Here is a 24,277-nt window from a genome sequence, read left to right as displayed (position 1 = left end):
ACGCACACACACACGGCTTCCCAGCATCAGGGAGGAATATTGAAATGCCCAAAATGACCCCTACTCCCCCAAACTGCTCAGGGTAGGTCAGTTTGCAAATGAGAAAAAGACCTGAAACAGTTATTTTCTCCATAGCCGTGATTCAACACTGTTTCATCAGTCTCTCCTTAGGCTCCTCTACTAGGAGTACACCACTCAGACTGCCCATTCCCCCCCCCCCCGCCCCCCGCAGGTCCAATGCCCTCAGGGATCTGAAAGTCCAGTCTCCATTCTCAGGGAAATTTCTTTAACCAAGATGTTGAGCTATTCAGGGGGCAAACTGACTTGAGCTGTACGACAGGACAGTCACAGCGGTCACGAGGAAGTGGCCTTTACACACACTCCTGTGAGCAAAGGGAGCAAGGTCAGCTGTCAGCAAGAAGTCCTGACAATGCTGCCTCCCGGAAATGTGATTGCAGGGCAGTAGGAAGCAAATGCTGCCATTTATTTAACCTTAATTCTTCCTTTGTTTTAAAAAGGGAGGGGGGCTAGCAAGTACTTTGCTGAACTCTTATGAAAAATAATTTAGTTACATATAAAATGCCTAGTATATGCTTGGTTCATGGTAGGTGCCATATACAGATACTATTTTTTTTTCAGCTTTATTGAGATATAGTTGACATATAACATTATGTGAGTTTAAGGTGTACAAAGTGTTGATCTGATACACTAGCGAGTGATTAACACCATACCTTACACCTGCATCACATCTTACGCCTGCAGCACATCGCATAATTCCTACTTCTTTTTCCTGGTGAGAACATTTCAGACCTACTCTGGTAGCAGCTTTCAAGTATACGATACGGTATCATTAGCTATAATCACCATGTTGTACCTTAGATCCCCAGAGCTTGTTCATCCAATATCTGGAAGTTTGTACCCTTTGACCAACATCCCCCTTTCCCCCATCTACCATTCTAGTCTCTGTTTCTGAGTTCAGCTTTTTTTAGATTCTACATATAAGTGAGATCATATAGTACTTGTCTTTCTCTGTCTGACTTATTTCACTGAGCATAATACCTTCAAGGTCCATCCATGTTGTCGCACACAGCAGGATTTCCTTCTTCCTTGTGGCTGAATACTATTCCGTTGTGTATATATATATATACATCGCATACAGATATTATTTTATTTTTTATTATTTATTTATTTATGGCTGCGTTGGGTCTTTGTTGTTGCACGCAGGCTTTCTCTAGCTGTGGAGAGCGGGGGTTACTCTTCGTTGCGGTGTGTGGGCTTCTCATTGTGGTGGCTTCTCTTGTTGTGGAGCACAGGCTCTAGGCACGTGGGCTTCCGTAGCTGTGGTGAGCGGGCTCAGTAGTTGTGGCTTGCGGGCTCTAGAGCGCAGGCTCAGTAGTTGTGGCACATGGGCTTAGTTGCTCCGTGGCATGTGGGAGCTTCCTGGACCAGGGCTCGAACCCGTGTCCCCTGCATTGGCAGGTGGATTCTTAACCACTGCGCCACCAGGAAGTCCCACAGATATTATTTTAAATACTATTAGACCATAAACTCCCTGGTGGCAGCGACAGTGCTTGGCACTGTAGCAAACCATCAAAAATTAATGGAATGAATGAATGAACGAATGAATGAATGCATACTAAAGGCTCAGTGCTAGGGATAAGGAAGGGAGCTGCTAAACTAGAAGCAAAGATTAGGAATATTGAGTTCAGAGGCCAGCACCAGGGCAGTCGTATGACTCAGCTGGAGACACTCTCACAGAATCTGCCAACAACTGCTTACACTTAGCACAGCGCTGCATTTAAAAAGAAGAATCGAGAGAGCAGGACGTTCGGTTTGTGAGCGGTAACCTCTTAGTCGTGCACGGAGAAAGAACGATTTAAAAATGGGTGATGTTGAGAAGGGCAAGAAGATTTTTGTTCAGAAGTGTGCCGAGCGCCATACTGTGGAAAAGGGAGGCAAGCACAAGACTGGGCCAAATCTCCACGGTCTGTTTGGGCGAAAGACAGGTCAGCCTGTCGGATTCTCTTACACAGATGCCAACAAGAACAGAGGCATCACCTGGGGAGAGGAGACACTGATGGTGTATTTGGAGAATGCTAAGAAGTACATCCCTGGAACAAAAATGATCTTCACTGGCATTAAGAAGGGAGAAAGGGCAGACTTGATAGCTTATCTCAAAAAAGCTACTAATGAGTAATAGTTGGCCACTGCCTTACTTATTATGAAACAAATGTCTCATGACTTTCTATGTGTACCATATTTAAATTGATCTCATATACTAGAATTCAGATCATGAATGGATGATGTAGTATTTCTGTCCTGATTTGAATAAGATTGGCTTGTGGCTAAATGAATATGGTCAGCTTTTTGAATTTTGATAGTAATTCTGGTTCAGCAAGTACTATCACTGTTTTCCCCTTCTAAAGAGATGATTAAACTTGAATAAGGAATGTTAAACTTTTCAGGGATATGGTGAATGCCTTCTCAAACCCTATAGGAGATTGGTTTTATATTTAGATTTCTATAACTGGTTATATTAATGTATTTAAATATTGAGAAGCTCCCTTCACTGTCTCATAGACCAGCAGAATTCACCTGTGTTTCAAGTTGTGTTCATTTGCCTGTTAAAGCAAGGGCTGAAGATACACTGACAATGTCCACTTTATCTTTCTGGTCTTAACGATGCCAATTTAATTAAAATTCTCTATCTAAAATTTAAAAAATAAAATAAAAATAAAAAGAAGAATCCAGAAAGCTTCTGCTGTTTTCCAGATGAGCACGCCGAGGTCCTGACTTGCTTGCTTTTGTCCGCCCCCACCCCCTTAAACCCCGACGAGGAAGGGGGGCATAGGACACCCCTCCGAGCTCAGATAAGTGACATGAGTGACGTGGTGCAGCGAAGCAGGGCAATGGAACCCCCTCCCCCCACGCATCCTGACTTCCCACCGCAGGCTCTATTCTCTGAACCGCATGTTGCTTCCGGGGCCCACAAAGGACAAAACGTGTTAGAACAGAACTGAAAACGGATCCAACAGCGTAAGGCATAGACAGATTCATAAAATTAGCCAAGGTTTTTTTGGGCATTTTGGTCCTTGTCTGTCCAAGACGCACAGAAATAATATGCGGTACTTCTAAAGACACCGTGGGTAAAAACCACGGGGCCCAGGGGAGTCTCCGCGGCCTGCTCAGCGGCCTCCTTCCCGGGTCCAGTTTCGGGCGTTGATGAAGAGCTGGAGCCAGGGGGAGGTGGTCAGAGTGTCAAATGGAGGGGGTCGCCACGCCCACTGCCAAGGCCTCACACACCGCTCAGGGTGAGGCATGAGAGCCAGGTGGCGGCCATCGGGGGAGCAGACGCCAGCCACGCCCCCTGGGGAGCCGTTGGGATTCAGGGGGTACTGTTGCGTGGGGTTGCCGTCATCGTCCGCCCAGTGCAGCGGAGCCAAGCCCCTGGCCTCAATCTGGGCTTGGAGTTCCGGGGAGGAAAATGCCATGTAACCTGGGGCAGAAGGAGGGACGAGGGACGTGAGAGCAGAGCTCCGTGGCGTCCTCCCCGACCCTTGCCCTCAGGCCCTCCCCGCCTCCCCGGAGCCTGACCTTCCCCGTGGGCGCTCCACACGGGCAGCACGGCACCCTCCATCCCGCGCAGCATCAGGGCCGGCCCAGGCCCCACGCGCACGCTGGCCCAGCGCGACTCGAAGCGCCCAGACCTGTTGTGGCGCAGCAGGAGGCCGGGCCGGGCCGGCCAGGGCTCGTGGCCCATCTCTGCCGCCTCCTCACCAGGACTGCCTCCCACCCAGCCCAGCAGGGCCAGCAGCTGGCAGCCGTTACACACGCCCAGGCTGAAGGTGTCTGGCCGCTGCCGGAAGCGCCTCAGCTCAGCCCCGGCCTGGGGGTTAAAGGTCACAGCAGCTGCCCACCCTAGGAGGGAACAGGAGGCTGGGGTGAGCGCCGGAATGAGGGGGGACCGTCGCCTTTCCATCCCAGCGTGCCCCATTACACTCGCCCAGGACCTCCCCCCTTTGCAGAGCTCAGGGCAAACGCCAGGGAAAAAAGCAGGTTTAACTGATTGAAACAGATGTTGCCAACTCCTGGGCCTGAGACGGCCCATGACGAGTTTTCTGCTTAGGCAGCAGAGCATTTTCAAAATTTTTTATTCAGTTGCCTAACATTTAATCAGGATTTGTGGCTTCTCTTGAAAAACAGAAAGATCTGGCTGTGCCGAGCCTGCTTTCTGACAGGACAACCTGCTGGAGCTGAGTAGCAGCTGCCGCTTCTGACAGGGCACATGCCCCCGGGGTTGGCACGGCGCCACCCAGCCCACCTGCCTCACAAGCTACCTGCAGGGGGCTTCCCTGGTGGCACAGTGGTTAAGAATCCGCCTGCCAACGCGGAGGACAAGGGTTCGAGCCCTGGTCCGGGAAGATCCCACATGCCGCGGAGCAACTAAGCCCGTGCGCCACAACTACTGACCCTGTGCTCTAGAGCCTGCGAGCCACAATTACTGAGCCCGTGTGCCACAACTACTGAAGCCCGCGTGCCTAGAGCCCATGCTCCGCAACAAGAGAAGCCACCACAACGAGAAGCCTGCGCACTGCAATGGAGAGTAGCCCCCGCTCGCTTCAACTAGAGAAAGCCTGCGCGCAGCAACGAAGACTCAACGCAGTCAATGAATGAATGAATGAATGAATGAAAAAAAGCTACCTGCAGGCCTGCTGGCGGCTGGCCCAGAATGAATGCGCTCATGCTCCCCGGGCCAGCCTCGTGGAGGCGAGAGGCCAGTTCTCAGTCAAGGGAGAAGGGGGCTAAGGCAGCTCTTCAGGAACATGCGGGGAGCGAGTGGGCAGGGCCGCACACCCACCTTTGGCAGAGCCCAGGACGTCCGCGTAGCTGAAGCCGCCCACGAAGGCCATGCCTTGGAACGTGTCCAGCCTGACTGCTCCAGAGCAGAGGTCCTGCATGGTCACGTCCCACACCTGGCAGGAGGGGGAGGGCAAGTGTCAGAGGGCCCACGGCCCCAAGCCCAGCCCCGGCCCTGCCAGGCAACCTGCTCACCTCAAACCCAGCCAAGTGGAAGGCATCGGCCATCTCCCGGTCTCCGTTACTGCCTTCTTCTCGAAAGATGGCAACTCGGGGGGCGGGACCGCCTGGGGGGAGAAGGAGTGTCCTCGTGCCAGAGGGTTACGTCTCCACCCCAGCCCCCCAGACACTTTCCCAGGGCAGGCCCCGCATCCAAGTGCCCGGGCAGCCAGCCACTACACACATTCCCTCACCAGGCTCATGAGGCACGGGAGCTTTGGGAAAGGTGGGGGGCAGGCAGTAGGTGGGCCCCGTCCGCTCCCTCAGCCCCTCTTCTTCCTGGGCCACACAGTGGGGCTCTGCCTGCAGCCGATCCAGCTGGAAACTGGTCTCCTCCCAGAGGGCTCGTAGCTGCCCAACGGGCTCCTCCAGAACGACAGCCCCGTTCACTGACACCCGGACCTAGAGAGGGGAGCAGATCTTTCAGGGGCTGAGAGCAAAGATGTCCACGTTGGGCCCCCTCCGAGGCTGGCAGAGGCAAACCACGACCTTCCCGCTGCAGGCCTGCCATTCCTCACTTCCTCACCATGGCGTGGGGCCCGGCGTTGCCCGTGCGGCCCAGCTCCAGGCAGTGGAGGCCAGCCTCCCGGTAACGTGTCAGCACTTGGCCCAGGTCTGGCTCTTGCACCTCCAGCACCAGGCCTGGCTCCTCAGCGAACAGTACAGGCAGCGCTGGGAGAGTAACAGAGGTCAAGGTGACTAGGGTATTGCCAGGGACTCAGAGGTGGAGTCAGGTGGCCATGGCTAAGGGAACGAAGGCAGGGGTCAGGGATGGGGTGAGGCCTGGGAAAGCAGGACCAAGGATGTGGCCTCAGGGTCTGCAGGAGGTTTCAGAGGTGCCACCTGGCTCAGTGGTCAGAAAAGACAGCAAGGGACTCAGGGGAAAAGGAGTTGGGGACACTCCACTCTTTAATAGGACATGGGGTCCGCAGGATGGGGCAGGCAGCCCAGGCTGGAATCTAGACCTCAGGCTCCTCACCATTGACCCCAGAGGCAGGGACGGCCACCTCTATCCCACAATTCCCAGCAAAGGCCATCTCTAGCAGGCAGGTGATGAGACCTCCGTCGCTGACATCGTGGCCTGAGCAGAGGAGGCGGTCTGGAGGAAGGAATAAGATGCTCAGCAGCCTCGGGACCCAAACCTGGAGGCCCCGCCCCCCTTCTGGACAGTCGGGAGAGGGCGGGGGCGAGAGTGGGGGCTCACTCAGAGAACCAGAGAGAAGGGCGTCGGATCCCTCTTGGCCCACCCTCACATGCTCAGCTGGTCAGTGCCCACCCCGTGCCAGCCACAGGCACCGTCTCCTCCAGGGCCTCGCTCACCTTTCAGCAGCCCCTGGGTGATGCCAAAGGCTCGCACCAAGTTCTCCGGAAGGTCCAGATCGGGAGGCTGCTCGCCGAGCTGGGAGAAGCACTGGGCCAGAGCCGTGCCCCCGAGCCGGTGCTGCCCGGGACTCAGAGGCACGTAGAGCAGGTGGCCTGGGGAGACAGGGAAGGGGTGAGGGGAGGTGGGCGGCTCAGGAGAACCCCTCCCGCCATGCTCACTGAAGTTCCCGGGACGTGGTGAGACACCCAGACCACCAGCCCCAGAAGGCACCACGGCCCCAGTGCTGAAGGAGGGGGCCCAGCACTCAGGAAGCAGACCCCAAACAAAGGACCCGGCTGTGAATCCACAGTGCACCGAGGAGAGGGAAGAACCCCTACCTCTCCCTCCGGGACGCTTGAGGTCTGGGGTCACAGTGGCTGTAATGTCTGGACAGACAGCATAGGCTGAGATGACCAGCGACCCTGCGGGGCAGGGAGTGGAGAGTGAGGCGCAGCCCGGCCCACAGACCTGCCCGTCGCCCTTGGGCGCCCAGAGCTCACCAGGAGCCCGCACGGTCTCAGCGCCAACCCGGGCGGCCATGCTGAGGGAGTCCTTGCCGCCGTCCACTGCCACTCCCAGGGCCGCCATCACGGCCGCCACAGCCCCACAGGCGTCGGCCAGAGCCGCGCCCTCCCCCTGGAGCTTGGCCGCCCACATCCAGTTCCCGCTGCATTTCACGTCCTGGGAAGCGGCAGAGACTCGCGTTAGGGAGGGAGGGCGGTGTGGAGGGGCTGGGGGCAGAGGGGTGAGCAGGCGGTGGTTGCGTCTGCGTCCCAGAGGCCTGGGGCTGCAGGGCAGAAGCTGCAGGGGGCTCACCCGGAGGTCGGTGACCAGAGCAAACACCAGGTTGGTGAGGGCTTCGGCCACGGCCAGCCGGGCAGCAACCTTGGGGTCCAGCAGGCTCTTGACTGGCTGCTCTCCCAGGGCTGTGGCAGCCCCTACGAGCTCCTGGTGACTCAGTGCCACCACCGCCACGTCTGCCAGAGGGGTCTGCAGGGGTCCCACACACTGCTGCTGCGCCACCAGGCCGCCCACGGAGCGGTCCACCTGCGGAACCAGGTGGAGTTGGCAAGAGGCCAAGGGACAGGGCCAAGGGCGTGGGGGGCCTGGCTCACCCTGAACACAACAAGACTCGGGGCGGACAGCAGGGGCTCAGGCCATCGGGGTAGCTGCCCTGCCCCTGCCATGTCCCCCTCGGGCCCGGGGGGCTCCCACAGCCATCCCCTGGGCCGGGCAAGCAGAGGGAAGGGCGCAGAGGGCTGAGGGGGCGGAGCAAGGTGCGGGGCGGACCTTGCTGGTGAGGTAGCGCTTGCTGGCCACCGCAGGCAGCCTGAGGACCCGTGCCAGGGCCTGGCGCACGCTCAGCCCTGGGGGCAAGGCCAGGGGCCGCAGCACGGGGAGACTCCTCTGGAGGAAGAACTCCTGCAACACACGTGGCAACAGTGGTGTGAGCGCCTGGGGAGGCGCTGGGCACACAGGTGACAAAGCACGTGTAGGGCAGACGATGGTCTGAAGGGCTGGGCCAGAGAGGGAGAAACCTCCCGCCCCCCACATACCTTCCGGGGCATCTTGCCCAGCACCCAGTCCAGATCCAGGTCCACAGGGGTCGGGGGAGGTGTTGGGGGGGCATCCCCCTGGCCATCTCTTCCCATAGGACACTCCCGATCATCCACCAGCACTATCTGTAGGCCACAGGGACACCGCCCAGAGAGAACGAGACTATGACCACCAGCAGGGAATAAACACTTCTGGAAAGCCGGCAGAGATGCTCTGTCCACCCCATCTAGCTTCTCCTGTTGAGGCCCCCGGCCCCACGCTGGTCCCCACGGCTCCCATCCTCTCGTCTCTTTCCTGAGACAGCTCTCCCTCCTAGGCAGCTCAAGCCCACTCACAGCATCTGTTACCGACTCCCTGAGCCAACTCACTCTCCTGTCTCCAGTGATGGTGCCCACAAAGCAAGCTGGGCAGCGTTCCCGGGCGCTGACACGACTCAGGAAGTCCCGGTCGGGGGGCCTCAGCAGAAGTGCATTTGACTCCTGGTACTCGGCCCCCCAGATTTCCAGGGCGTTCAGGGTCGGGTCCCCGAGCTGCACATCCATGGGGGAGGATGAAAGGGAAGGGTCAGCGGGCACTTCCAAGTCTCATGTTCTTGCTGGGAGTGAGGGACAGATGGGTGGGGCCGGCTGGGACTGGCAGGGGCAGGGAGACAATCAGACTTCAGGGAGGAGACCCACCTGGAAGCGGCTGGTATAAATGACGGCTCCGGCTGGGTCACTCAGCTCCTTCAGGACGTTGCCTGGTGAGAGGGTTTCCGGGAGAGGCTCTCACCTGGCCCTGGTCAGCACCGGGCAAACAAAAGGCCGTTCCCAGCCTCCAAAGGAGCCCCTAATTCTGTGCATACCTGTTTGAACCGCTACTGCACCCTCTCCAGCAACTAACCCTGAGCCTGTCCAGAATGTGTAGTGGGTGGAGAGTGGGGCCCAGAGCTAGCTGGTTGGTTGCAGATCCGCGATACCTCTCCCCAGACTGAACCTGGCAGGAGACCAGGTAGGCCTGGTCCCCTGTCCCAACCCCTCCTCTCACCATTGCCACCGGCGCCCTGGTCATGAAGGCTGCAGATGGGGTTTCCCCCGGGGGCCTCCACGCAAGCCCGGATCACACGGTTCATCTTCTGTTCCATCTCCGGGTCTCCCCGCTGCACAGCCCCAAAGTCCAGGTCGCTGGCGTTGTCTCCCTGCACCTGGGAGGACAGATGGCACATCTCAGCTCAGGGGGGCTGGGAGCTCACACCCCACCCATGCATGGGGCCCAGAGATGTCATGGAGTTGGCACCTGAGCTATTTGCACTTGCCTGCACGGACGAAGCAGCTCCGCCCCCAACTCCAATCCTGTAGACAGGACCCCCAACCTTCACAACGTCCATGCCTGCGAGGAAGGAGGGCAGAATCAGAACACCCGGGAAGTGACCAGACGTGTGAGAAAGAAGCAGTGTGAGGATAAAGGGAAGCTGGTGTTAGAGCTGAGAGCAATCAAAATTCTTTGATTGGGTAAATACACTTTGAGGAATTTACCCTCCAGATTTATTCTCACAGGTACAAAGCACCTACGTACAAAATTAAACACTGCAGCATTATTTGTATTACCAAAGACGAGAAATAATCTAAATGCTAACAACAGAGAACTGGTTAAATAAATTATGGTATAAGCCATATAATGAAAAACTAAGCCACCGAAACAGAGAATTTTTTTTTTTTGTTATGCTGCGCGGCTTGCAGGATCTTAGTTCTCCAGCCAGAGATTGAATCCAAGCCCTCAGCAGTGAAAGAATGGAGCCCTAACCACTGGACCGCCAGGGAATTTCCCCGAAAAAGAGAGTTACATATGGATATAATGAAATAATCTGATCTCATCAGTATGAAATGATCTCCAAGTATATTGCTAAGCTGAAAAAAAGCAAGGTGCAGAAGTATGCATACCCACTTAGAACAGCATCAACAAGAATAAAATACTTAAGACTTACACACTGAAAATTATGAAATATCTTAGGAGGCCTAAATAAATTGAAAGAGATTTCATGCTTATAGATTGGAAAACTTAATATTGTTACAATGGCAATACTCCCCAAAGTGAACTGCAGAGTCAACACAATCAGCCACCTTTTTCAAAGAAACTGACCAGCTGATCCTAAAGTTTATATGGAAATTCGAGGGACCTAGAACAAAGCCAAAACAATCTTGAAAAAGAAGAACAAAATTGAAGGACTCATACTTTCCGCTTTTAAACTTACTGTAAAGCTACAGTAATCAAGACAGTGTGTTACTAGCAGAAGGAGACAGGTAGATAGATAGGTCATTGGAATAGAACTGTGAGTCCATAAATGAGCCCAAACATTTATAGCCAACTGATTTTTGGCAAGAGGGCCAAGACAATTCAATGGGGGTAAGAACAGTTTTTTTCAAAAAGGATTGTTAGAACAACTGGATATCCACATGTGAAAGAAGGAAGTTGGATCCCTACCTTCATACCATACACAAAAATTCAAAATGTATCAGAGACCTAAATGTAAAAGCTAAAAGCTATAAAAGTATTACAAGAGAATATATGAGTCAATCTTGGTGACCTTGGCTTAGGCAGTGGTTTCTTAGTCATGACACTATAAGCCAGAAGCCACAAAGAAAAAATATATAGATAAATTATACTTTACCAAAATTAAAAACATTTGTGCTTCAGAGGACACCATGAAGAAAGTAAAAAGACAACCCACAGAATGGAAGAAAATATTTGCAAATCATTTACCTATCAGATAAGGGGCTAGTATCCAGAATATGCAAAGAACTCTAACTTAAACTCCAAAAAAAAAAAAGACAACCCAATTTAAAAATGGGCAAAGGACATGAATAGATATTTCTCCAAGGAAGGTATACAGATAGCCAAGAGACATAGGAAAAGATGCTTAACATCCTGAGTCATTAGGGAAATGCAAATCCGAACCACCATAAGCTACTACTTCACATCCACTATGATGGCTATAATCAAAGAGACAGATAAGTGTTGGCAAGGATCTGGAGAAATCGGAACCTTCACACACTGCTGAGGGGAATGTAAAATGGTGCAGCTGCTTTGGAAAACAGTCAGGTAGTTTTTTCAAAGACTGAGTACAGTTACCATGTGACCTAGCAAGTCTACTCCTAGTTACCTACCCAAGAGAATTCAGAACATAAGTACATAGGAAAACTTGTACACAAATGTTTATAGCAGGACTTCCCTGGTGGCGCAGTGGTTAAGAATCTGCCTGCCAATGCAGGAGCCCTGGTCCGGGAAGATCCCACATGCCTCGGAGCAACTAAGCCCGTGCGCCACAACTACTGAGCCTGGGCTCTAGAGCCAGCGAGCCACAACTACTGAAGCTCACGCGCTTAGAGCCCGTGCTCCGCAACAAGAGAAGCCACTGCGATGAGAAGCCCGTGCACCACAACGAAGAGTAGCCCCCGCTCGCCACAACTAGAGAAAGCCCACGTGCAGCAACGAAGACCCAACGCAGGCAAAAATAAATAAATAAATAAAATGTTTATAGCGGCATTATTCATAATAGCCAAAAAGCAGAAACAGCCCAAATGTTTACCAACTGACGGAGAGACAAAATGATACAGCAACATGATGGAATATTATTCAGCCATAAAAAGGAATGAAGTACTGATACATACTATAATATGGATGAACCTTTAAGACAGCATGCAAAGTGAAAGAAGCCAAACACAACATTTATAACAGGGAAATTCATCGAGACAGAAAGTAGATTATTGGTTTCCAGAGGCCGAGGAAGGGGGCATGGGGAGTGACTGCTCATGGGTGCAGGGTTTCTTTCTGGGATGATGAAAATGTTCTGGAATTAGTGGTGATTGACGCACAACTTTGTGAATATACTAAAACCACTGACTTGTACACTTTAAAAGGGTAAACTTTATGGTACATGAATTACATCTTAATAAAATGGTTATTAAAAAAATAGGTGGGGAATTCCCTGGTGGTCCAGTGGTTAGGGCTCGGCGCTCTCACTGCTGGGGCCCCAGGTTCGATCCCTGGTCGGAGAACTAAAATCCCATAAGCTGCGCAGCGAGGCCGAAAAGAAAAAAAAAGTGTGCACACATGCTCTTTGTTTAAAAAAGGGGGGGTTTTACTTTAAAATGTGTATCTCAGAAATAACTTAATAAATAAATAAATAAATAAATAAATAAAAAGGGGGGGCAAATATACACATGGGTCTGTTTATGTATGCAGGAAAAACCTCTGGTAGGGTACAAAAGTAACCAATTAACATTGGTTATCTTTAGGGAGGGAAACTGGGTGGCTGAAGGTCAGGGGAAGGAGAGTTTCCACCGTATAACCTTTCTTTGCTTTTTAAATTCTGAGCCATGTGACGGGTCACCCATTCAATAAATGGTACCTGGCCTTTATCTTGATTCCACCACAGGTCCTAGCATGGTGCCCAGCACCCGATGGGCGCTCAGTAAATGTCGACCGATTGAACTGAGCTTGCAGATAAAAACAGGCCCTGGGTAAACACTGGCTGCCTTGACTTAGCAGGGTGGGCCCCTGCCATGCAGAAGTCAACCCGGGAAGAAACAGAGGCCACACAGGCTGAGCCTGCCCCACTGGCATAAAGCCCTGCCCTGCCTTGAAAGCCTGTACTGGGGAGAGGAGACATGAGCTGGGAGATGAAAAACAAACCACTGAAGTTCCTCTAAATTCCACTCCTGCGGCTGCCACGTGCTGGGGAGAAAGCTGGCTGGACCTGGTAGACAGGTGGCGGGCTCTTACCTGGCTCTGGGGGCTCCTTGCTCACATGCTCAGCTTCCATGGACCCAATGCCTCCACTAAACATGATGGGCTTGATCCACTCGCGCCGCTGGCCGTCTGGGAGCTGGAGGCCGAAGGAACGGGCAAAGCCTGGAGCGTGGACGGCACAGGGAGAGGGACAGAGTCTAGTCAGCCAGGCTCCTCAGTGCTCACTGGGTCACACACCTCACCCCACCCCGCCTCTGGGACTGTTAGCCCCCATGCCCCCCCAAGCCTCACCAGCCAGAACTGGTTCTCCAAACTTGTTGCCGTAGTCAGAAGCCCCATTACTGGCCTCGATGGCAATCTCCAGGGGTCGGGCAAAGTTCCCAGGATACTGGAAGCTTGGATCCTCCCAGGGCATACTGTAACCTGGGCAGGAAGGAGAAAGATGGATGGACTGTAAAGATGGAAGATGGAGGAGTCAGGGCCCTTCAGGAAGAGTCTGACTCTTGGGATCAGAGTTCTTAACACTTTCCAAGAAATTGGATTTTGGGACTTCCCTGGCTGTCCAGTGGTTAAGACTTCCCCTTCCAATTTGGGGCGGGGCGGGGGAGGGTGTGGGTTCGATCCCTGGTCGGGGAGCTAGGATCCCGCGTGCCTCGCAGTCAAAAAACCAAACCATAAAAGCAGAAGCAATAAACAAATTCAATAGAGACTTTAAAAATAGTCCACATCAAAAAAAAAAAAAAAAGGATTTTTGAGGCAGTTGATGGCCAGAAGTCCAACCCAGTACCACAATTCTTTTTGGCTGAGTAGATACTAGTTTATAAAGAAAATTGTGGTTCTGCAAAGCCAGATCTGGGTCTTCCTTGGCCTACTGTCCTCACAACCACGGTTGGCGAAAGGCCAGCTACTCTAGAGCCCTCCCTCCCAAGAAAAGGTACCCATGATGACCCTTTGACCTAAGAGATAAGTGTCCAGTGCCTGCCAGGACAAGGGATCTGGAAGGGGAGATGGGTAGAGAGGAAAGAGACGGGACCTGGGATGTGCAGGTTTCCAAAGCAATAGCCAGCAGTGCCAGCCACCACGTGGGCCCCGCGGCCTGTGCACTGGACATCTCGGATCCGGCCCCCTGTGCCAGTGGTCGCACCGCTGAAGGGGGCTACTCCTGTGAAGAGAGAGGGAGGGTATGGGTACTGAAAAGGCAAACTCCACCTCTGACCACCCCACTGAAAATAAGGACATGCAGCCAAACTGCTGGTCCCCAGGTGGGCCTGGGGCCTTTGCCCTACCCTATACTCTGACCCTGCCTATCCCTCCTGAGGACTCATCTCACCTGTGGGGAAGTTGTGGGTCTCTGCTGTGAAGACGACATGTCTCAGCCCCTGACGTTGCCTGAAGCAGCTTGGCCGTGAGGGGTCCTCGGGACGCAGGAATCGGACTTCCTTCCCCTGGATTGCACTGTGGACACATCCGTTCTGAGTCTCACTTCCTTCCTGGGATCTGCACTTACCCCACCAGAGCCTGGGGCCTCCCGTTCCCTGGGTCTGAGGTCACCCCAGCTGAGGGCACAGCCCACCTGCTGTTGTCACAGAACTTGAGGACATTGTTGGGGTGCGAGGATGCCTGGGTGCTCATGATGGACTCAAACAGCGAGTGTGCCAGCTCCTGCCCATCCACGTGGAGTCGGCCCTTGAAGAACCAGTGTCGGCTGTGCTCACTGCAGGGGGTGACGTGGGGAGGGGAAGGCAGGGTGGAAACATGGGTCATTTCTCAGGCCTTGCCAAGTCTTCTCATCAGCATAAACGGCAGAGTTACGGCCACAGGTCAAAATAGATTCCAGAAGTCATAAGCTTCCAACAGTCTGTCATTGTGGATGGTCCAGATCCAGCGTGAAGACAAAACCAAGATGTGAATGCAGACTACTGGATGGATGGGGAACCCAGGTACTCAAACAGACTCAGGGAGGCCCCTAGGCCAAGAGAGAGCCATGGAGAGTCCCTGTGGTCTTCCCTTCCAACCTCCACGGGCTCAGACATCAGAATATCCCCATTCCTCCCCACCTATTGGACTGAGCCAAGTCGAAGGCCTCCACAGTGCTGGGGTTCCGCTGCAGCTCCTGGAAGCGCTTGGTGTAGAAATCCAGGTCCCAGGAGTCTAGGGCCAGACCTAGGAGACAACCACCAGAAGAGCTGACTGTGGGACTCGGCACCCCGACTAGCCTGGCCTGGGCCTTCCTGCTCACCTAGCTCCTGGTTGGCTTTCTCCAGGGCAGACCGGCCCTCGGCCAGTATGTCAATTGGGCCGCCGAGGGGTGCTGGGATGCAGCCCAGGGAGAAGCTGTGGACGGGACAGGGGAAGTGCTGCTCCGTCATCCGGTCACGCAGGGTAGCCAGGGCGACGGCCTCCAGCTCAGCCGAAGGCGGGTGGGCAAACTAGGGGTGGAGACACACACAGAGGGCGAGGGGTGCAGGGTTGAAGAATGGACAAAATGGTCCACCCTCGTCCTCCAAGCCACACAGGACCAGCCCACTGCTAGCCTCTCCGGCACCTTTGTTCAGATTAGAAAAAGATGCTCCTTCCAGGCATGAGTCCCTGTCAGCATGCACAGATTAGTAAGGGGAGCACAGGCTGGGTTTCTGTCCTGTTCACTCCTCGACCAGGTGGCCTCAGGCAGTGAACAACCTGCAAACAGGGCAGGCGTCAAACCAGGAACTCCTCCCCCTGCTTCTCATCATTTCCTTAGAGCTTAGGACCCAATCTCTTCCACTTCCTCCTCCTGATCCCCCCCTGGCTGCCTACTACCTCACCGAGAGCAGGTAGCGCCGGGTTGGCTCCACGCGGTCCACAGCCCCCAGCCCCGCAGCCTGGCACACTGACACGATGTTGCTGGACGTTGGCGTGGAGAAGTTCAGCCTGTGGATTGGTTAGGACCAGATGGTTAGAGCCCCAGCTGAGAAGGTGGATCCTGCCCACTGCTGTCCAGGCAATCTCCCAGCTCTACTTACCACCCCCCACCCCGCACCTGCCCACACCACTGGCCTCCAGCCTCAGACCTGGGCACCGAGAAACCTGCTTTCAAAGGTCATTCAAATCAAACCGTAACTGTTCTTGTAGCAACAAAATGCTTCAATTTCAACTTCTCAGAATACAACGTGTTATATTCCAGAACATGCCTGGCAGCTGGCTCAGTCTTCAAAGGTATCTTCCCACATGGGGAAAGCATGTGCACAGCTTTCTAGGCGGGGAGTAGGATGAAGGGAAAACAAGTCTCCCAAGGACCACAAGAGGAGGAAGAGGAATGAAAGTGGAAGGGGTGGCGGTGTGTGTTTGGAAAGGCTGACGGGCTCTGGACCATGGAACGAGCTACCCGAGGCTGAGACACTTGCCTGGGCCCGACCTCCAGCAGCAGGTCAGTGGAGCCGGGAAGGAGCCAGGACTCCGGAGCGACATCGTCCAGTAACAAGGGGCAGCCAAACAGCCATGTCAGCTTCTTCATCTCCTCGGCGCTCGGGGAGGACTCAGCTGCAGGGAGACAGGGCAAGGACACCTTGAGACACTGCCCCTGGCACTTGGCACCTCTCCCAGAGGATCCAGTAAGTGGCCCAACCTGTCCAGTTCACGTTGTAGCACAGCTCGGTCTTGACACCCTGCAGCTCTGGCAGTTCCCCTCGCAGCTTCCTTTGAGTATATTCAGAGGCTGCCCTCTCGTGGCCAGAGGGACGGACATAGAAGTGAAGGACTGAGGACATCTCTGTAGGTGTCCTTTGCTGGCGAGACGAGTTAGAAAAAATAACATTCACTAGAGCCTATCTGTTGAACTGATTTCAAGCTTCAAGGACAGCTGAGGCTTCGGAAGCGTTAGGGATGTGGTGGGGGAAAGCAGTGGGGGCACTGGGGCATAAATGTATCCATACATTTCCCGTCCAGTGTGGTCAAGGCCACAGGACTGTGGGTACCAACCTAGCACTTTAGGAGTGGGAAAGACTTCCTAAGGGAAATGGCATCTAAGCGTAAACCTGAAGGATGAGCTGGACGGGGCTGGCCAGTGAAGTCAAATGATAGTTCCTCTACTTCACTGTTTCAAAACATTATCTCCCTGCTCAAGGTAAATCCAAAGCCTTTAGCCTGACAGTCAAAGGCTCTCCACATCTATTCCCCAGCGACTTCAACTTCTGGTCCCAGTGCTTCTCAGTAGGACCCTGGCTTTACTCACTAAACCCTGCCTAGCCTCCTCGCCATTCCTTTGCCCCATCCTAGAATGCCTATGCCTATCCCTAACCTGTCCAAAGCTTTCCCACTTGTCAAGGTGAGTACAGGTCTCACCAGCTCTGGGAGGCCTTCTTCACTGCTCCAGTGCTCAGGGACACCTCCCTCCTAGCAGAGCTGAGGGCTTCTGATCTGTACCACTCATTCAGCTCTGATCTCTCTCTCTCTCACTCTCTCTCTCTCTCTCCCCCTCCCTCTCTCTCTCTCTCTCTCTCTCTCTCTCTCTCTCACACACACACACACACACACACACACACACACACACACACACACACAGGTCTCCCAGCTGTACACGGCCTCTTCCCAAGGAAGTGGGAGGAAAGGAAGCTCATTGCCTCGCTTCTTCACTTGGACAACTCATAGGCATCTCAAATCTAACTTACTCAAGGCTGACTTTGACTATTCTGTCAAGGTCACCAGACTGCAACGTTGCCGATCTAGAGGTCACTTACCTTCTTACCGTATTCGGCCTCTCAGCAGCATCTGACTTATTCATTCTCTACTTCCTGCAACACCCTCCTCTCTTGGCCTCCTGACACCACTCTCCTGATGCTCCTCCACCTGCTGGTTGCTCCTCCTCAGTCACCTGTCTGGCTCCTACTCTGCTGCTCCACCTCTAAATGGTGGGTGCCCAAGACTGTGCCCTTTGTTCTCTTCCCTCTAAATGTTCTTCCTAAGAGACTTCATCCAGACCTGTGGCTTTAAATACAATCTATTAGACTGAACCAATGAAACCGCCAGCATTCAACCATTTTTGACTCAAAATGGCAATTTCACATGATTCGAGTTACTATCTGCCAACAGATTCCATAACTTTATCCAACTCTGACTCTCCCTGAAACTCCAAACTAGTACATTCAAATGCTTAGGTGACATTGCCATATAGATGTCTCCTAAACACAGATAGCCTGTTTTGGCCAAAACAGAAATTTTGATTTATCGTTTCTCCAGACCTGCGGTTCCCCCCATTTTCCCCATCTCGGTTAACACCACCATCATCCAATCTGTTGCTCAAGCCAAAAACACAGGAGTCGATCTTAATTTTTCTTTCCCTGAGCCCTCTCTATACCCAGTCTGCCAGCGAATCCATTTCCAAACATATCCCAAATCTGTCCACGTCCTTTCCTCTCTGCTACCATCACTCCAGTTCAAGTCAGTACCAGGACTCACTTGGACTAATGCATCAGTAGCCCTCCTGACCAGGACCCCTGATCCTACCGCTGCCCCAACCACAATCCACTCGCCACAAGTTAGCATAAATGAGATCATGGCTTCTCATCACACACAGTATAACATTCCAACTCAGTACCCTGCTTTATGTTGTCTGGCCATTGCCTACCTCTCCAACCCTATGTCACACCACTCTCCTTCTCACCTACAATGCACCAATCACACTGGCTTCTTTTCTATTACTGTTTTCTAACTTGACAAGCTCAGTTCCGAAAGGCATTTTTCTCACCCTGCTATTTGCATGGCTAGCTCTTTCTTGTTACTTAGATATCAGGTAAAATTCGCCTCCTTGAAAAGGCCTTCCTTGACCAACTGCTCTGAAGTAGCCATTATGAGATGGTCTTATATTAATCTCCTATATAGTATGTATCACTCTCTGACATTTTATTTTTAGCTCTGCCTTCCCCACTAGAACAAAATCTCGATGAGGGCATGAACTGTAGCTATTTTACCTCCATCGGATTACCAAGGCTTAGAACAATACTTGGGGCTTAAAAACCAAAAAATCTCAAACTTGTAGACTGACAAGTTCCAGGCCAGGTCTCATTTCAGCAACCAGTGTTCCTTCCTGCCAGATCTTGATTCCTCCCTTTCTCAGCGGCCCCCACCCAATGCTTATGACCCCCTTTATTTTTTTTTTAATTTATTTTTTCCTTTGGCCGCACTTCGTGGCTTGTGGGATCCTACTTCCCGGACCAGGGATTGAACCCGGCCCTCGGTAGTGAGAGCGCTGAGTCCTAACCACTAGACTGCCAGGGAATTCCCCTTATGACCCTTTTTAAAGTTAGGCGCCTCAGTTGTCCTCCATACCATAATTCCTTCACAGGAATTATCACAACCCGAAATCATTTTGTTTATCATACCAGGTGATTTTCGTTTATCATTCCCAGTGAAACAGAAGCTCCAAGAGCACAAAGACAGCATTGTCTACATCAGGGCTGTCTTCCCAAAGACCAGCATGGTACTTGACATAAAACAGGCTGTCAACGGATTTTTTCTTGGTTGAATGAATGAATTGTCAGAGAGGGGATGAGTTTACGTGGGGTCTCCCCTGCCGGGCGTCCAACAAACGCGAACGGACACCTGCACTAAGGCGGGCACGCAGGCACCCGCTGGGCGCAGCTCGGCCTGGTGGGGATCCTGCAGCGGCCTGGATCAGGCTTTGGGTGGGTGGCTACGGGGTGAAGCTTGCAGGGGCATCCGGGTTTGCGCGCGGTAAGCATACGCACGTGGCAGCCGTTCTCGCAGTCCCTGAGCTCCCGGAATCCTGGCGCGCCCATGTACGTCATCCGCGTGCGCCGCAGGAAGAGGCGAAGCCTGAGAACGCCCCCGCCCACTCTCGCCTGCCGGGGTCAATTAACTTCTGTGAAAATACAGTCAGATCCGTGCAGCCAGCTTGAGCTCTGACGGAGACCTTGCATGCGGGAAACGGACTGAGAAGCACCTTACCTGTCCAGGACTCGGTTTCCCTCTCCCTACTCCCTTGGCTTTCTTTCTTTCACTTTGATCTTTTCTGAATGAATTCATTTATTTAATTCTTAGCAGGGTGGGAGGCATATATATATATATTTTTTGTGGGGGGCAGGGCGCACCCCGATCGCCATGCGGAACCTCCCGGACCAGGGATCGAACCCATGACCCTTGCTTTGGAAGCACTAAGGCTTAACCACTGGACCACCAGGGAAGTCGGGGAGGCGTAGGTTTTTAACTTCTGTATTCTGGCTAGTTACGGTGACAATAATAATGATCGGAAGCATTTATTGAGCACCGATTACATGATCTCAGTCCATCCTCACAAAAACCCTGTTTTACAGAAGTGGAAGCTGAGGCTCATTGCCATGCTCTCGTTCCTTAGTTTTGTAGCTCAAACACTTAGCAGCTTTGTACTGTTTTTTGGCACATTTTTTAAACTCTCATACTATATACATATACGATTGTGATAGGGACAGAGTAAAAAGACAAATTAGGTAATTAAATAGTTAATCCCACTAGGGGATTGCAAGTAAAGAAAAAAGTATGGGAGACACCTGTAAGTTAATGATCACTCAAGAAAACAGGTTTGCTTAACCACAAAACCAAGCAGGCCTGCTTAGCAACAAACCATGCAACAGAAGCATGAGACATGCCCCAAAACAATAAAACCCTGGTGGCATGAGACCCACATCCTGCCCAGTGAGCTCAGTAAGTTAATGATCCCTAGGACATGCTCTCTGCACACATAAAAAACAATAATTTATGGAAAGATGACAGGTCAAAGTAAAAGACCCTCATTGTACTGAGACCTGAAATAATTTTTCCATAGTACCGTGACAGTCCTGGCTTGACCATGTAGGGACAAGAAAAGTGACTTCCAGATTCATCAGTTTGTCCCTGATCCTTCTCCTGACTTGGGTCCTATACCTCCCGCTGCCCCCTGAACAAGTGTAGCTTATTCAAAATCACTGGATCTGAGACAGCTCCCAATCCTCCATACTTACCCCACTCTTTGACAGACCCTGTGGCCCTCTCATTTGATCCTGCATGCTGCCACAAGATTAAACTGCTAACCTGACCTTTAAATCACACCAACGAGGGTGGTGGTGGATCCAGTTCAACTTACAGTCTGATCACTGTAGCCTAAACTCAACTCTCCCTCCTATGAACTAGCAGAGGTAAATCCCAGGATATAGGGCACACCTTCATGGACTTGGTAAACTAGAGCTAATCAATGAATTTGGTAAAGTAGCAGGATACAAAATAAATGCACAGAAATCTCTGCATTCATATACACTAATGATGAAAAATCTGAAAGAGAAATTAAGGACACACTCCCATTTACCACTGCAACAAAAAGAATAAAATACCTAGGAATAAACCTACCTAGGGAGATAAAAGACCTGTATGCAGAAAACTATAAGACACTGATGAAAGAAATAAAGATGATACAAACAGATGGAGAGATATACCATGTTCTTGGATTGGAAGAATCAATGTTGTGAAAATGACTATACTACTCAAAGCAATCTACAGATTCAATGCAATCCCTATCAAATTACCAATGGCATTTTTTACAGAACTAGAACAAAAAATCTTAAAATTTGTATGGAGACACAAAAGACCCCGAATAGCCAAAGCAGTCTTGAGGGAAAAAAACGGAGCTGGAGGAATCAGACTCCCTGACTTCAGACTATACTACAAAGCTACAGTAATCAAGAAAATATGGTACTGGCACAAAAACAGAAATATAGATCAATGGAACAGGATAGAAAGCCCAGAGATAAACCCATGCACCTATGGTCAACTAATCTATGACCAAGGAGGCAAGGATATACAATGGAGAAAAGACAGTCTCTTCAATAAGTGGTGCTGGGAAAACTGGACAGCTACATGTAAAAGAATGAAATTAGAACACTCCCTAACACCATACACAAAAATAAATTCAAAATGGATTCGAGACCTAAATGTAAGACCGGACACTATAAAACTCTTAGAGGAAAACATAGGAAGAACACTCTTTGACATAAATCACAGCAAGATCTTTTTTGATCCACCTCCTAGAGTAATGGAAATAAAAACAAAAGTAAACAAATGGGACCTAATGAAACTTAAAGCCCTTTTCAAAACAAAGGAAACTACAAACAAGACGAAAAGACAACCCTCAGAATGGGAGAAAATATTTGCAAACGAATCAATGGACAAAGGATTAATCTCCAAAATATATAAACAGCTCATGCAGCTCAATATTAAAAAAACAAACAACCCCATCCAAAAATGGGCAGAAGGGGCTTCCCTGGTGGCGCAGTGGTTGAGAATCCTCCTGCCAATGCAGGGGACACGGGTTCAAGCCCTGGTCTGGGAAGATCCCACATGCCGGAGCGACTAGGCCCGTGAGCCACAACTACTGAGCCTGCGCGTCTGGAGCCTGTGCTCCGCAACAAGAGAGGCCGCGATAGTGAGAGGCCCGTGCACTGCGATGAAGCTTGGCCCCCACTTGCTGCAACTAGAGAAAGCCCTCGCACAGAAACGAAGGCCCAACACAGCCAAAAATAAATACATAAATATTTCAAAAAAAACCCAAAACTAAAACTAGAATTACCATATGACCCAGCAATCCCACTACTGGGCATATACCCAGAGAAAACCATAATTCAAAAAGACACATGCACCCCAATGTTCATTGCAGCACTATTTACAATAGCCAGGACATGGAAGCAACCTAAATGCCCATCGACAGACGAATGGATAAAGAAGTTGTGGTACATATATACAACGGAATATTACTCAGCCATAAAAAGGAACGAAATTGAGTCATTTGTAGAGACGTGGATGGATCCAGAGACTGTCGTACAGAGTGAAGTAAGTCAGAAAGAGAAAAACAAATATCCTATATTAAAGCATATATATGGAACCTAGAAAAATGGTACAGATGAACTGGTTTGCAGGGCAGAAATTGAGACACAGATGTAGAGAACAAACGTATGGACACCAAGGGGGGAAAGTGGCGGGGGGTGGTGGTGGTGGTGGTGTGATGAATTGGGAGATTGGGATTGACATATATACACTAACATGTATAAAATGGATAACTAATAAGAACCTGCTGTTTAAAAAAATAAATAAAATTAAATTAAAAAAAAAAAAACGGTGGCCGGGGGGTCTTCCAGAGTTGAGAAATATTGAATGCAAAAGGAATGATTAGGTTTGGGATTTTGACTAGGCTCTGACTGGTGTTCTAATTAGGGAGCCAGTGTGGCTGGAGTGGAGTAGGAGAGAGGTTTCAGCTTCTCTGGGGGAATCTCTCGTTGCTATTGTTTTGGTGAAAAGGGAAGGAACACATCTCTGATGTAATAATGGGAAATAACTGCAAACAAAGATTTGCCTTATAAATAACTTAGCACCACAGTGCATAACTAGTTCATGCAATAAGGAATAGAGAGCTTGCATTGAATGAAGTTGAATTAGGGGATACCATAACTTGTAGAATTAAAGTCTTTATTCTCCTGTTATGACTAGAGCATTCTTATTGTCTAAAGTGTTTGTACTTACTATATTATAGTCAATGTTTATTCTATCTTGCTCCAAAAACAATTTGAAGCTCCTATAAGTGTACAATGGCATTAAATGCCTCTCTTTTACTTTATGTCTTTAATTTCCCCTCCTCCCCTCCAGCCTCACTGACTTCTTGCATTTCTTTCCACCGCTGGGCCTTTGTGTTTGTTGTTTCACCTGCCCATTCTTTGTCTTTGATCCCCATCATATGAATCCTTCATCTCTTTCAATTCTTTAATATAAAGTCACCTTTTCAGTAAGGCCTTCTCTATATAAAAGGGACACACCACACCACCCCCTGCATTCCATAGCACCTATTACTAACATTCTACACATTTTACCTTTTTTTTTTTTTAACTGTCAGCCCCCATGTTCTAGAATGTAACCTCCATGGGAGCAGGGATTTTTGTCTGCTTTGTTCACTGCTGTATCCCCAAAGCCTAGAACAGTGCCTGACACATAGTTGCATGAATTCTGTGCACTCCACTGCCTATTAAGCCATGGATTGATTGGTTGGTTGACTAAATTAGGGAGAGCAGAGGCTTTTATTAGTAGATCCACAAAAATGTATCAAGTTCTTATTTAACAACAAGCACTGTTCTAGGCACCAAATACAAAGAAGAATAGAATAAAGGTTCTAGGTACTCACAGTCAAGTGGAGAAAACAGTTAAACAATTACAGCAATGAGTTAAGGCCACAAAGCAAGTATGAATGATGTGCTGCATTAAGGAGGAAACACTTCTCTCTGCTTGGCACAATCAGGGAGATGGAAAGATGCATAGGAATTACCAGCCAGAATGGCTGTGTTTGAGCTCCTGAGCTCCCCCACCCCACGGATGCCAGACAGGATATCACTGGGGAAGAGGTTGGGGGTGCCAGAGTCGGAGTGCCAGAGTCGGAGTGCCAGAGTCGGAGACAGAGGTGGCAGTGGAGCCGAGAGGTCCTGACGCTGAACGGGGAGAAGTCGGCGGCGGAGCCAAGGGGGCGCCCGCCGATGACGTCACGGACCAGCCCGCCTTCGAGTCTCGGCGCGC

General features: G+C 51.1%; 2 protein-coding genes across 8 annotated transcripts; one reads left to right on the top strand and one right to left on the bottom strand.

Annotated features, from left to right (window-relative positions):
• Positions 1 to 1,162: 1,162 nt before the first annotated feature.
• On the bottom strand, positions 1,163 to 24,218 carry PFAS (phosphoribosylformylglycinamidine synthase). Of its 7 annotated transcripts, none has more exons than XM_059909013.1 (29): positions 23,892 to 24,218; positions 19,447 to 19,580; positions 16,329 to 16,488; positions 16,108 to 16,243; positions 15,529 to 15,634; positions 14,964 to 15,153; positions 14,782 to 14,887; positions 14,298 to 14,438; positions 14,055 to 14,179; positions 13,758 to 13,886; positions 13,016 to 13,147; positions 12,758 to 12,886; positions 9,291 to 9,364; positions 9,023 to 9,179; positions 8,674 to 8,735; positions 8,365 to 8,526; positions 7,996 to 8,121; positions 7,730 to 7,861; positions 7,256 to 7,486; positions 6,940 to 7,120; positions 6,778 to 6,861; positions 6,397 to 6,552; positions 6,056 to 6,175; positions 5,603 to 5,748; positions 5,271 to 5,478; positions 5,053 to 5,144; positions 4,859 to 4,973; positions 3,595 to 3,918; positions 1,163 to 3,496 (listed from the first exon to the last, which is right to left on the bottom strand). In XM_059909013.1, exons 2-29 carry the CDS (start codon positions 19,504 to 19,506, stop codon positions 3,186 to 3,188), a joined length of 4,095 nt encoding a protein of 1,364 aa, XP_059764996.1. In that variant the 5' UTR covers positions 19,507 to 19,580; positions 23,892 to 24,218; the 3' UTR covers positions 1,163 to 3,185. The 7 variants fall into 7 exon arrangements, with proteins under 7 accessions (XP_059764996.1, XP_059764997.1, XP_059765000.1 ...); XM_059909014.1 differs by having other exon boundaries at positions 19,447 to 19,560; XM_059909017.1 differs by lacking the exon at positions 19,447 to 19,580.
• On the top strand, positions 1,208 to 2,249 carry LOC132356177 (cytochrome c-like). The gene has a single exon (XM_059909020.1). It carries the CDS (start codon positions 1,883 to 1,885, stop codon positions 2,195 to 2,197), a length of 315 nt encoding a protein of 104 aa, XP_059765003.1. The 5' UTR covers positions 1,208 to 1,882; the 3' UTR covers positions 2,198 to 2,249.
• Positions 24,219 to 24,277: the final 59 nt, after the last annotated feature.

This window comes from Balaenoptera ricei, chromosome 20, assembly GCF_028023285.1.
Source record: "Balaenoptera ricei isolate mBalRic1 chromosome 20, mBalRic1.hap2, whole genome shotgun sequence".
In the NCBI taxonomy this organism is placed as follows: Eukaryota; Metazoa; Chordata; class Mammalia; order Artiodactyla; family Balaenopteridae; genus Balaenoptera; species Balaenoptera ricei.
Note: the sequence above shows the minus strand (reverse complement) of the source record. Positions and strands in the feature narration are given on the sequence as shown.